The sequence below is a fragment of the Boleophthalmus pectinirostris genome, unplaced genomic scaffold (assembly GCF_026225935.1).
Source record: "Boleophthalmus pectinirostris isolate CB_2022bp ecotype Guang Dong unplaced genomic scaffold, ASM2622593v1 HiC_scaffold_17, whole genome shotgun sequence".
NCBI classification, from domain to species: domain Eukaryota; kingdom Metazoa; phylum Chordata; class Actinopteri; order Gobiiformes; family Gobiidae; genus Boleophthalmus; species Boleophthalmus pectinirostris.
Genome location: NW_026571115.1, coordinates 5,342,640 through 5,356,302, shown reverse-complemented (window position 1 = coordinate 5,356,302; position 13,663 = coordinate 5,342,640). Strand labels below are relative to the sequence as shown.

General features: G+C 38.2%; 2 protein-coding genes across 3 annotated transcripts in view; one reads left to right on the top strand and one right to left on the bottom strand.

Annotated features, from left to right (window-relative positions):
* Window positions 1-202: 202 nt before the first annotated feature.
* LOC110154482 (THAP domain-containing protein 2-like) lies at window positions 203-5,745 on the bottom strand. 2 transcript variants are annotated; one of them, XM_055152538.1, is made up of 7 exons: window positions 5,550-5,745; window positions 4,084-4,276; window positions 3,607-3,666; window positions 3,329-3,391; window positions 2,736-2,873; window positions 2,447-2,588; window positions 1,828-1,968 (listed from the first exon to the last, which is right to left on the bottom strand). In XM_055152538.1, exons 1-6 carry the CDS (start codon window positions 5,627-5,629, stop codon window positions 2,472-2,474), a joined length of 651 nt encoding a protein of 216 aa, XP_055008513.1. In that variant the 5' UTR covers window positions 5,630-5,745; the 3' UTR covers window positions 1,828-1,968; window positions 2,447-2,471. The 2 variants fall into 2 exon arrangements, with proteins under 2 accessions (XP_020774134.2, XP_055008513.1); XM_020918475.2 differs by lacking the exon at window positions 2,447-2,588 and having other exon boundaries at window positions 203-1,968; window positions 5,550-5,742.
* Window positions 5,730-13,663, top strand: part of eef2kmt (eukaryotic elongation factor 2 lysine methyltransferase) — a 15,621-nt gene continuing 7,687 nt past the window's right edge. The window contains exons 1-5 of the mRNA XM_055152537.1: window positions 5,730-5,903; window positions 7,029-7,091; window positions 7,186-7,266; window positions 8,824-8,925; window positions 10,246-10,379. Coding sequence (XP_055008512.1) covers window positions 5,805-5,903; window positions 7,029-7,091; window positions 7,186-7,266; window positions 8,824-8,925; window positions 10,246-10,379 — 479 coding nt within the window. The 5' untranslated portion in view covers window positions 5,730-5,804. The remainder of the gene's footprint in view (window positions 5,904-7,028; window positions 7,092-7,185; window positions 7,267-8,823; window positions 8,926-10,245; window positions 10,380-13,663) is intronic.

Here is a 13,663-nt window from a genome sequence, read left to right as displayed (position 1 = left end):
TAACCTGAATTTTAACCATGTTTTAGTGAAATGGGTACTTTAACTTGCCATATGCACTTTAAACATTTCTACATTTAATTTCTATTTCTATTTTATTTTCATCTTGAGTCATTTATAAACCTATAACTAATTAGAATTTGGATTTTGTCATTTGTTAGGACCTTTATTTCAACCCCATTAAATAAACACATTCAAGATCACCTCAGCTGGTTTGTGTTTAATAAAAACTGTACAGATTTGGCCAAAAATAGGGCAAAGAAGCAAATATCTTTTTACAGTATTTACAAATGTAAACCAGATTTCATTCAATAATACAATACATTCTCAGTAGTGAATTCACTTAAATAATTCAGCATTTAAAGGACAAGTATAATGCTCATTTTGGTCTTCATTCAGCTCTCTAATTCCTCTGCTGAACTTTAAAACTTTCAAGGCTAAGAAATGCACCCTTCTGGATTTACTAGTCGCAAAACATATTTCAAAATAACTGTTGGGATAAATTTTTAGTAAAAGTTAACTGTGTAAATACAAAATAATAAGAGAAAGTGTGTTCAAAATCCCCCAAAGACCCCCAACAGTTCACAAAAAAGTTAAAGCAGAACTGAACTGACTTTAAACAACAAATTCTGATTGAGACGCTGAGTTATTTGAATTGAATGAACTTCTCTCTGCTTAGATTTATAGATAATGTTGCTCCATAGCCACTCTCTATTGCCATTTTAACTTGTAAAGCTGCATTTTCATTATATCTGACTTTGTACTTGAGTAAAATGAGTTTTAGCCTCGATAGATAGAGTATAGGGTATTGTGTAAAAAGTAGTTCTAAAGCTGCGTACATGTCTGAGAATTCTTCCATGCGAGTTTGTTAAAGGCTTTGTGAGAACTAAGAACGAGTTAAGACAAAATTAAATACCTGCTTTCTCGTTTAAAAGTCTGAAACATGTTAAGAGACAAATCCAGATTGATATATTAGGCCAATAATTTGATTTTTAGTGCACTGGATATCGACCTTAAATCTCCAGCATAGGCCGATATTTTGTTTTGGATGAAATGCCGCCTAAAAAAATACATAAAATCACTTGTTTTAATAGTTATAGTGCGAAGATGGGAGCTTAAAAGATTTGTTCTTAAAAAAAAGGGATGTGGGTGAGTGTGTAGTAAATTTAAAGGTGCATTATGTAACGTTTTTTTGGGGGTCTGTCAACTGCTTGAGTTTATGGATATGTCATTGCTCCGCTTGGAATGTTTCATGGTATGACATTAAACAGCTCGACCTTATATTTATTCAATTACAGGTGGATTTATAGCTCAAAAACACCTACAAAAACAGGCATTCTGACTGTGAGTGGGGTCGCCTCTCCACAGATCCGGCCTGTAACTTGGTCTGGGTTGGTCTCCATAAAGATAGAAAGTCTTATTATCATACTGTGGAACATTCCAGTCAAAGCGATAACATCTTCAAGGAGAAAAGCATTTGATGGACCCTCCACCAGAAAAGTTACACAACGCAGCTTTAAATGACAAAATAAATGACACAATTTGAAGACAATAATTCAAATCGGCTCTAGGTATCAGGTCAAAAATATCAGCAGAGTTTATCGGCCATGGGTTTTTCTGAATTTAAAAAAATAGGCATCAGCAACGGCTATGAAAAACCCCATATCGCTCGATCTCAAGTGCTTAGATCATAGACTGTCCAAGGGTCGGTCTGTGGCTTAAACTGTAGATTTCTCAGTTCTTTCCTCCTCCGCACTTGTCACAGAGGATCCAGAGCTCACTGCCCTCCATCAGCTCGCTCATGAGTTCATTCTGTCTCCTGGTTTCTCCCATCAGGACTCTGAACTCGGCGTCCTTTCGTCTCATCCGGTCTCTGTAGTTCCGGAGCTGTTTCTGGAGCTCCTCGATCCTCACGTAGGCCTCGTCCAGCTTCTGCTTCACGCTGTCGGGGTCGATGGCGTAGTGATGGTCCTGGAGCATCAACACATCACGCACAGTTTTATTTAAATCATATTTGCACTTTCTTATAACACATATGGTCACATTTTGTACAGCACTTTTCCACCTTCAAGGCTCAAAGCATCAAGGAACCACTCACACATTCACAGAAACTCTTACATCACTGTACACAAACATTGGAGGCAAGATGAGTTAAGTGTTTTGCCCAAGTACACAACAACAACATTCATCTGTGGGAGGTGGAATCTCACTGCCGACCTGTAAGTCAGTGGATCTGACCGCTCAATCAATGTTTATTATGTCGAGAGTGGGATTTGAACCGTCAACCTCCGGATTAGTGGACAAACACTGAGCTACTATCGCCTGGTGTGTGTGTCTGCTCTATATAGTTATAATCTATGACCCCCGTGGATTATTCTGTTATAATTTGGACATTTTACATCAGAATATTGATCTAAAACGACTTAATAAAAGAAACAAGTGCACTGACTTCTGCTTTAGAAAACTATGGCTCCTCATGGGATCTGATATGGTTGTAAACGTCGTGACAACAAAGCGCCGCATGCTGTGGGACACTCCTTTGGATAGTTCCACATCACACTAGCAAGTAGCAGACGTTTGTAGAAATCGTTCTTTTCCCATAAAAAGTAAGAACAAATTATGATTAGATTCTATTACCTAAGTAACTGCAGACTTTGCACCAATTCAAATTACAATTTTCCTCTATAATGCATGTTCTTATGATTAAAAAAAGGTATATATTTCACATGTACACTCACCTCTGCAGAGAAGATGGGAGGAGCATCAGGAGGAGCAGGAGACTCTGGAGCTGCAGGTTGTGAAGCCGTTAGAGCCGTTTCTATGGCCTCCAGCTTCACTCCACCTCTCGACCCACGGATTGACTTCCGCGCTTTTTGCTTCAATAAAAAAAACAAAAAACAAAAGTGGAACACATGTAAATATCGAAGAGACTGCAATGCACAAAAGAGCAGGACTAAATCTAGAATGGCTGTGTGCACAAAATTATGGAATACATTACCAGAGCTAGTGTTCTCAAGATACTACAATTTCAAGAAATAAACTCAATACTCAAAATTTTCACTCGTAGTACTTTCTTTTATGTTGCCATGTGGTATTATATCTGTGTAATCCCTGAGTTGATCATTCTAAAGCTAATCAGGAAAGGTTCATTTCTGTCCTGTGACTCTTTTAGACTGGATGCCAGCTCAGTCTATCTGATTTTCGATACTTTTGACAACCCTAAATGGCAGTAAAACGTTCTGATTCTGAACTGTGAACACTCGTACTATTACACAATAGTAATATATGTGTGATGTGCTTTTTTGTTGAGTTTAGAAATAGTGCGACTCACGGCTTTTGTTGGTTCTTCTGGCAAATAGATTTTCGGTGTAAACTTTTTATTTGGGGTCCCCTTCTAAATAAAAGATAAAATATGTTAAACAGATCATCCAAACAAGAATATTGTACACATCTGCTCCTCCTCTGCTCCTCTGCCCCTCTCCTCAGCACCTCTGCTCTGCTCCTCTGACCTTCTCCTCTGCTCCTCTGGTCCTCTGACCCTCTCTGTACCTCTGACTCTTCCATATACTAAACCAAATACTTACAACATTTTAACATTTTTTTACTTACCCCTACTTTGTTTTTTCTGCCTCTTTTAGTTTTCGTTTTTTTCCTCTTCGATCTCCGGGGCTGAAGGCAGAAACAACAACAAATGTTTATATTATAATCAATTAGCTGGTTTCATAACATTCTAAAGAGCCAATACTGTCCTTCAGCTTACTTTAAACTACTGATACTTTGCAGTGACATCACGCTGGAGGTGTTCTACATGGATTTCTATGGTGGAATGTTCAGCAGTTTCCATGGTGACGCAATGCACATATTAGCAAACACTGTCAAAAAAGGTCTGCTCAAAGTCAGCTCACCTGCTCATGGTCAAATTGTGTTAAAATAAAAGTTAGATTAAAGTCTAACTTAAGTAACAGATCTTTTAACAGAGCAGTGCTTTCAGTTAGTATCATGCCCCCAGCTGCAAAGTATCAATAGTGATTCTAGATGATCATGATATCTAAAATATGTGATGTGGTTTAAAGAGTACTATTTGACCTGGTTTTCTTCTTTATCTGGGAAGTTGAAGATGGATGGCACGACCCCCTCCCTGAGCCGGGTGGTCTGCCCGGTGCGGTCCATGTCTTTCTCCTCAAAATGAGCGCTGCAGATCACCGTGTATTTGGTGATCACAAAGTCTCTTCTCAGAGCTTTCTTCCATATTGCCCTCCTCTCTGGGTTTGAAGGGACCCTAAAACAAAAATACATACAGGTTTCATAACTGACGATAGGCCTCTCTTACGGCTGAATGATTGACAAATAGATTCTGCGATTGCGATTAGTTTTGTGACTTATGGTTTAATAATAGTTCACATTTTAAGTACATTAGGTGGTACTTTGTGTGAAAGGTTTGAGAAACACTTTCCTAATGCTTTATTACAAAACCAGCACCAAAAACAGCTGACACAGACACATACATGCAGACTAGTGCTGTCACAGTACTAACATTTCAATTTCAATACTAATGAAAAGACTTGATACCACGGTAATAAACACTCGTAATATCTGTATAATCCCTCAGTGCTACTCTATTTGTGCCATATTTTGTACATTTAAGTTATTTTATCCCAATTCTCATGGTGTTTTCACATCCCTTCACTTTCATTGTTGGTGTGGATGTTACTAGTAGTTGTTTTTTACTATCCCTGTGTACTTCTGATGAGTAAACTTACATCACTTTACAAATATACTAGTGTATGTGCTCTTATAATTGTTCTGATACAGCTCAACATCATTCTAAAGACATCCATGAAAGCTTAATTTCTGTGCTGTCAGTGGAACTTTTTTAGTATCAATACCAGCTCAAATGAGTATCTAGTTTCAGTACTATTTTTAGTATCGATTGGTATCAGATTTTCAATACTTTTGACAACCTTAACCTAAAATACAGGCACGCAAGGTCAAGGTGGGTGAAGTGTCTTGCACAAGAGCACAGAAAGAGGAAGTACAGTTTGGAGCTACGATTAAATCACCAACTTTGAGTTTTCTGAAACCATGGATCTGTGGTCTGAACACACACACACAGAAGTGTCAATAAGTAATTTCCAAAACTCATGGGATAATTTTGCAAAACATTAACACATAAGCTTCAAAATACTGACTTTAATATTCTGAAGTCAAAGTGATTATTTATTTTCTGTATTAGTTAGGAGGACCTATTGTTATTGTTACTTATTGTTAAAATATTGATTTTCACTCAGTTTGTTGGTTTTGAAATAACGTGTTTTCTCATTCAATTTTAAAGCTTATTTTAATAAGATAAAAAAAATATCCAACTACTTTGATATTGTGTTACCATACTATAGGAACTAAATACACATAAAACAGAAATTATATGTAATTTCAGAACATATAGACATCTATGGACCTTGTAGAGTCAGATTTTGCTGTCGACCTAGGCAATATGGCGCCCACAGAGACCAAAAAGGCAAACACGTATAGGAAAAGCGCTTTTAAAAACTTACTTGTGAAACGTTATGCCACGCTGCTTTGCATCGGCATCAACTTTATTTGAACAGCCAATTGCGCCGCATTGGGAAGGCATTTTGTCTTTTAAAATACGGCCCTTTGATGAAACTAAAAATACTCCTTAGTTTCTTTGACAACGGCTCTTCTCGACCCGTTCCAAGATGGCGTCGACGCATGCGCAGTTGTCAGAGATATCACAAAACGTGTTCAATGTTGTCAGCTGAGTGCTCGAGGAGATCCACGCGAGGAAAATGACAGCAGAAGCTTCAGATCCCAACAAAGAGGATATTTTAATGAATTTTCAGAGCTGCTTCTTCTCCATGGGTCGTTTGGCGTCTTACCCTTGGGCTGTAAGTGCTATTATAACGGTTTAAATTCTGTCAAAACGAAATCTTGGACACATACTGATTTGCTCTGCTTGCATAGGATTTACTAGTACTATGGTCTGTATAAACCTCTTGTAATGTATTCAGAAATATTTGAGAATTCATTTGGAGTAGTTCGGTTTTACTAGATTTTTACATGTTAACCAAAATGCCAATAGCAGCTGAGAAACAATCACAACCTTTAGTCTTTATCTGTATTGTACTTTAGTATTCAGAAATGTGTTTGTACTTTACTTCTGTAAATTTTACAGTGGATACTTTTTACTTTTCCTTCACTACATTTGAGAGGAGGTGTCTGTACTGTGTACTCTATTCATAATTGGTAAATCTTATGATCTTGTCTAGTTCTGTATAATACTGAATTCACTCTATAAACAAGCTCTAAAAACTCTTGACAAAAAACCCTACAGATACCACCATTGTCAAATTTTTCAGAAATACAAAATTATGACCTGGGACAATCTTATTAAATTTAAAAATATCTGTTTAATGTACAAGATTAAACATGGCTGGGCTCCCCCTTCTCTGAATGACTTTGTTAATTTCAGATCTAGTAGAGTGACCAGAGGAGCAAGTGAGGGAAGACTGCCTTATTCCTCATAGAAAAAGTGGATTTGGTCAGTTTGTTTTCTCCGTCAGAGCGTCCCATCAGTGGAACTCTGCGCCTGAAGCCATCAGAACATCTCCCTCATTCTCTGCTTTTAAAACGAATGCCAAAAAGTGGATTTTAGAAATGTGATCACTAAAACTTTTATTGTATTTTTGTAATCATTTACATTGTTTTGATGTTGATTAATGTGCATTGTCCCTTTTCAAATAAATAAATGAAATCAGAAACATGCTAACAGGTTATTGCTTAGACTTAGACTTAAACTTGATACTGATTCACAAGGGAAATGATTTGGACACAAGAGCTAACACATTACAATATATTATAATAACAAGGAGCAAAAATATTGTAATAATAAATTCTAAATAAATAAATAAGTAGACCATAAATTATAGAAATGTATATGTACAAGTATAACTAGAATATAACATTTAATAGTATATTATATAATTGATTTCTGTTTAATGTCTGTTTAACAGTTTGTAGAAAAAGAACTCGTTGGCAGTAACTCCACAGAAGTGATTTCGCAAATATTGAATCAGGTAAAAGCGTTATATCTGTTTTTAATGATAGATGAAAAGTGAAAATGTTTGTTTATCTGTATATTTGTGATTTTTTATTTTTTATTTGTCTCAGACTTGTTGCCATCCTCTGTGCACAGCCTTCCCTCCCTCCGTCCGATACAGACGTCTCTTCCTCTCTGAGCTCATCAAACGGGTCAGAGGTTTATTTACTATAGTTCCAATGAATTTTGGGAAACTTTTGTAATTTAGTTTTGTTTTATTCATTTAAAATAAGTGTAACAAACATGTTGTTACTGCAGATTTTTACAGATATTTAAAAAGATGATTTGATTAACAGACACATTATGAATTACACAACATCATGAAATTACACAAAATGGATTCTTGTAAGTGTTTAGTTTAGCCATGTTATAATGTTGTTCCCTCCTCATAAACAGACCGGGAGTTATGTTTTGTTTCATTCACACATGTTTGAGTAATCCTTTATTATTAGTCTGTTTACATCTCCAAAGCTCAAAATGCTCTGTTCCCCCTTGTGATGTCACAAAGTGGTTGTTTTCAAATGAACAGCTCCTTTTAACTTTTGTTTAGCAGAGATCGGCAATTCTAGGCTGAAATTATGTAAATGATTCTAGTGAAGGTATATGAAGTTTTAAAACACAGTGGAGCACTGCCTGTTTTTCCAGATAAAATCACACTAGTTGGTCCTGATTTAGTCCTGATTTAGTCCTGGTTTAGTCCTGATTTAGTCCTGGTTTAGTCCTGATTTAGTCCTGGTTTAGTCCTTGTTTATTACTGGTTTAGTCCTGGTGTAGCCCCCTGATTTAGTGCTGATTTAGTCCTGGTTTAGTCCTGGTTTAGTCCTGATTTAGTCCTGATTTAGTTCTGATTTAGTCTTGGTTTAGTCCTAATTTAGTCCTGGTTTAATCCTGATTTAGTCCTGGTTTAGTCCTGATTTTTAGTCCCGATTTAGCCCAGTTTTAGCCCCAGTTTAGTCCTGATTTAATCCTGATTTAGTCCTGGTTTAATCTTGGTTTAGTCTTGGTTTAGTCTTGGTTTAGTCTTGGTTTAGTCCTGATTTAGTCCTGATTTAGTTCTAATTTAGTCTTGGTTTAGTCCTAATTTAGTCCTGGTTTAATCCTGATTTAGTCCTGGTTTAGTCCTGATTTTTAGTCCCGATTTAGCCCAGTTTTAGCCCCAGTTTAGTCCTGATTTAATCCTGATTTAGTCCTGGTTTAGTCTTGGTTTAGTCTTGGTTTAGTCTTGGTTTAGTCTTGGTTTAGTCCTGATTTAGTCCTGATTTAGTTCTGATTTAGTCTTGGTTTAGTCCTAATTTAGTCCTGGTTTAATCCTGATTTAGTCCTGGTTTAGTCCTGATTTTTAGTCCCGATTTAGCCCAGTTTTAGCCCCAGTTTAGTCCTGATTTAATCCTGATTTAGTCCTGGTTTAGTCTTGGTTTAGTCTTGGTTTAGTCCTGATTTAGTCCTGGTTTAGTCCTGGTTTATTACTGATTTAGTTCTGGTTTAGTCCTTATTTAGTTCAGATTTTTAGTCCCGATTTAGCCCAGTTTTAGCCCCAGTTTAGTCCTGATTTAGTCCTGGTTTAGCCCTTGTTTATTACTGGGTTAGTACTGGTGTAGCCCCCGGATTTAGTCCTGATTTTTAGTCCAGGTTTAGCCCTGTTTTAGCCCTAGTTTAGTCCTGCTTTAGTTCTGGTTTAACCCTGTATATTGACAGTATTGCCTCTACAGCAGGAGACCTCAGGCTGTGACCCCTCAGACCAGCTGTACGACGCTCTAGCTCAGGTCATCGGAGCCGAGGAGACCACGCAGTGCTACAAGTCCTACTTCCTGGTACCTACAACCACACACATTGCACATTTAAATTATTTTCTCCCAATTTTCATGGTGTTTTCGCATCCCTAGATCCATTTGTAAGTGATTTATATTGCTAAATTAAGGCCTTAAAAAGTCTTAACTCTTTCCCCCATGAAGACGACATTTGACGACCCCCTTGTTTCCTTAATGACGTGTTTTGACACCTCCGCTGTTTCACTAAAGACATAATTTGACGACCATTAGAAACGGTCCTGGTTTTTCACATGTAAACAGAGACGGGAGCCACTACAACCCACACTAGGCTGTCGAGTAAGATTCAAGGACAGTGTTGGGAAGGTGACTTTTAAAATGTATTCCCCTACAGATTACAGATTACATACCCCAAAATGTAGTTTGTAACATAATCCATTAAATTACTTAAAGTGAGTAATGTAATCTGAATACTTTGGATTACTTGGTTTGCTGTAGAGAAGCAAAGACAAGGATATTGTAACATGAGATTTTTTTTTTTGCTAAAAGACAATAAAAAGTCCAGTGTTTACTTAACTGTATTAAAAATATTATTGATAGAAGAGGAGGAGACACAGTCCACGTAGCATGGTTTAGTCCTGTTAAATCCTGTTTGAGACATAGTTTAGACCTGGTTTTAGACCTGGTTTAGACCTGGTTTGGACCTGGTTTTGATCTGGTTTAGTCCTAGTTTAGACCTAGTTTAGACCTGGTTTTAGACCTGTTTTAGACCTGGTTTAGACCTGGTTTAGGCCTGGTTTTAGACCTGGTTTTAGACCTGGTTTAGACCTGGTTTAGACCTGGTTTAGACCTGGTTTTAGACCTGTTTTAGACCTGGTTTAGATCTAGTTTAGATCTAGTTTAGACCTGGTTTTAGTCCTAGTTTAGTCCTGGTTTAGACCTGTTTTAGTCCTGTTTTAGTCCTGGTTTAGACCTGGTTTAGACCTGGTTTAGACCTGGTTTAGACCTGGTTTAGTTTCCGGCAATGAGTGGAATTACCGAGAAAAAAAAAAGGAAAAAAAGGGGGGGATATAGCCCAAAATGTTAAAACAGTAAAATAGCGCCCTGTAACCCATTTATTCTGACAAAGTAACTGTAATCCAATTACCACTCACTGAAACAGTAACTGTAACCAAATACAGTTACTCATAATTTGTACTCTGATTATGTAACTCTGGTACATGTAATCTGTTACTCCCCAACACTGCCTGTTATTTAATGTGAACCTGAACAAATCTTAGTGAATCTTGTTGCATACATTTTGAATCTCTGTCTAAGAACTGTAAACAAACATACTGTCTGTGTTTCCTTCATGTGGTCCTTCAGCCAGGTGGAGGCGCTGTGACACTGCAGGAGAACGTGGCTTTGATTTCAGACGGCACCACGGGGCTGGTTACGTGGGAGGCGGCGCTGAACCTCGCAGAATGGGCTCTGGAAAACCAACAGTATTTCAACAACAGGTACAAGATCCAAGAAACGTGCATATGACAAACTCGTGTTTTCCTAATTATGATGTAGTTTAGTGGGATCGTACCTGTGGATTTATATATCACAGTTTTACATCAGTTAAGTGTCAGTTTGTGAATAAAGGTTGGGGAGAAAAGAAAATATTTTAAGGGAATGTTACAACTGTGAATTTAGTCAAAATGCAGTTTATGCGCTTTGTGGACTTTTCCATATATTATTATTTATCGTATTTTCCGGGCTATAGGTCGCGCTCTTAAAGGGATAGTTCGGGATTTTTTACATAAATCTGTATGTCATCCCTGTGAGCAGTGTCGTGCATCAACACTGACTTACCCCCGACAGCGTCCGGTGAACCGAGATACTGGCCGTTTTTGGTGCTGACGAAAGTAGTCCGACAAGTTGACTGGGGACTGTAAAATAAAGCATTTTTCTTCCCAAAACAGTCTGTGTTCAAAAGAGTGATACATTTGCATCACAAAACCATTGCGCCAAAAAGTCAGACCTCATAATCTCTTGGCACTATTTTCTTTCCATTCGTATCACTGCACGCTGCTGCCAGGTGACAGCCGCGCACGAATCCATCACTTTGTTCAGTTGTTCAGCAGTGTTTACATGCGCAGACCGCCGCCACGCGAGAGAGCTAATATGAGAGCTAGAGTCATAAGTATATAAGCTTGTATATGATACATATGAATATATCTAAAAAATGGAGCGAACTCTTGATTCTCGAGGCTGTAACAACAAAAATCTGGCTGAATCTCCACAAATGTCACCGTTTTCCTGTCACGGACTTTGCTCTGAGGAAACTTTGGCTTCTTGTCTTTGGCTTCAACGTGGAAACCAAACCAGGTAAGAACGAAGAAGTGCCGCTGTGTTTACAAGAGAACAGACTCAAGAATCAGCTGTAACTCTGTGTGCAGTAAATCACTCAGTGTCATATCACCAGTGAAGCTTCTACAAAACATAACTTTATAAGTCGACTGTTATTACTATTGTAAATGTCTCGTACACTATTGGCAGCAGCTACGTGGACGTGTGAATGATTCTATGTTTCTATTAGTCGTCCATGCTTCAGTCACAGTGTAGGCTCTATGTTCGCTGTATACGAGTTTGTAAATGACACTTCTCTGTCTCTCTTCTCTCTCGGCCCGTTCTAACTCCATCTGGTGAAATTCGGCATCAGTATATTCGGGTTCACAAAGATCTCCCCTTGGCTTTGTGGTAAAGGCAAAGTCTTTATTGTCGGTGTCGTAATCAGACATGTTGTCGCTAACTTTCCGAGCAGTAAACACAGTGAACCAGGCGCGGCTGTCACCTGGCAGCAGCGTGCAGTGATACGAACGGAGAGAAAATAGTGCCAAGCGATAATGAGGTCTGACTTTTTAGGCGACAAAGGTTTTGTGATGCAAATGTATCACTCTTTTGAACACAGATTGTTTTGAGAAGAAAAACACTTTATTATACAGTCCCCAGCCAACTTGCAGGACTACTTTCGTCAGCACCGAAAACGGCTAGTATCTCGGTTCACCGGACGCTGTCGGGGTTAAGTCAGTGTGGATGCACGACACTGCTCACGGGGATGACATACAGATTTATGTCAAAAATCCTGAACTATCCCTTTAAGCTTCCAACCACATCAAAAAATGACTGCTCTCCACAATCCAGAGCGCCCTATACACGAATCCACTCGGGTGTCCCAGCACGACTTCAGTAAACTACAAAGCCGCAGAACACACAAACACACACGGAGCAGACAATGACCGCACAGCGAAACACACCCACAGACACACTCATCACTCCACGCCGACGAGGAACGGAACGGAGGAATGAACCGGAGGAACGAACCGAAAAAGCAAGTGCAATGTGCCACTTCTAGACACGACTGAACAACTGAGTCACTGCGAACACGCCGACAATCCAGCGGTCCCAGACAGCACCCTCCCTACACGCCACAAACAAACAAAACCACTCACCCATCACGCTGTTGTGTTTCCTGTAAAATCCCACACGGTTTATCTGTGAAAAAAGTTAAAACATAGACCATTCAGTGACAGTGCGCCTTATAATCCAGAGCGCCTAATAGCCCGGAAAATACGGTATTTATTTGCTTGGGAGTGAGAAACACAATTTAGATTCTTCATATGTTTACTATGAAGAATTGACAATAAACTTTTTTGAATTTGAATTATGACAACAATACATTTTTTAAAATTTGTCAAATCACCGTATTTTTCGGACTATAAGACGCAATATCAATAATGTTGAATTCTCTCGTCTATTTTCATACATAAATTGCACTGGATTATAAGGCGGATTAAGCAAAAGAACCGGACGACACATGAGACTGATCCTTAGTCCAGGCGTCTACGATCCATTGGCAGATCGTGGTGTAACTCGCCCGGCGTTGCCTCCCTGTCTCGGTGAATTATGAATGTGAATGTGGCTGGATCATTTAAGTTTGTTTTTATTTCCTACGAGGACGACTCAAATATACACTGAGTAATGATGTGTTTAATTCAGCTCTGATCACATTTGTTTACGCTTTACAGAAACAAAACTTAAAACCACATGACTCATTTGCATAAACTTTAAGTGCTGAAAAAACAGCTCGCCCCTTGTGCGCTGATGTGGTTCAGCTTCTGTCGGACTAAAGGACACGACTCACTTACTCGGCGAGACTCCTGACTACAGTCGTACTAAAACATTTTGACCGATTTTTGAGCACCGTGTATCTCATAAAATCGGTTCGAGATCAGTAAGTACAACCAGAATTAATACATAAGCCGCACCGGATTATGAGGTACACTATCAATTTTTACAAAAATTAAAGGATTTTAAGTGCGCCTTGAAATCTGAATAATACAGTAATCATTAGGGGTGTGCAAAAATATCGAAATATTGATATATCGCATCGTTTAATGTCATGATACAGTATCAATATCGAGGGCTGCTGTATCGATATATATCACCAGGAATATTTTTTGGTATGTTTTACTAAATTATTTTGTTACAGCGCTACAGTTTTGTTGTTTGTTTAGTGGAAGGAAACTCGTTTATGCGACAGATTTGACATTTTCACTGTTTTGATGATTAAAATGTTTGTGTTTCATATTAATTTTGCACAAGGCATGGTTTAAGAAAGACTTTTAGTATCACAGCCAGCCTTTAGCCATTATTATTTATTGAACCATATCGAATTGATTTGAAATATATCGTATCGAATCAAAAGTGCACTGTATCGAGATATGTATTGTATAGTGGCCTATGTATCGAGGTA

Coding starts and splice junctions, on each gene's coding strand:
- LOC110154482 (XM_020918475.2), bottom strand. CDS start 5,629: ATGCCTTCCCAATGCGGCGCAATTGGCTGTTCAAATAAAGTTGATGCC. Junction 3,392..3,606: donor GCAGAAAAAACAAAGTAGGG/GTAAGTAAAAAA, acceptor TCTTTTATTTAG/AAGGGGACCCCAAATAAAAA. Junction 1,969..2,735: donor CTCCCATCTTCTCTGCAGAG/GTGAGTGTACAT, acceptor TTGATGCTCCAG/GACCATCACTACGCCATCGA.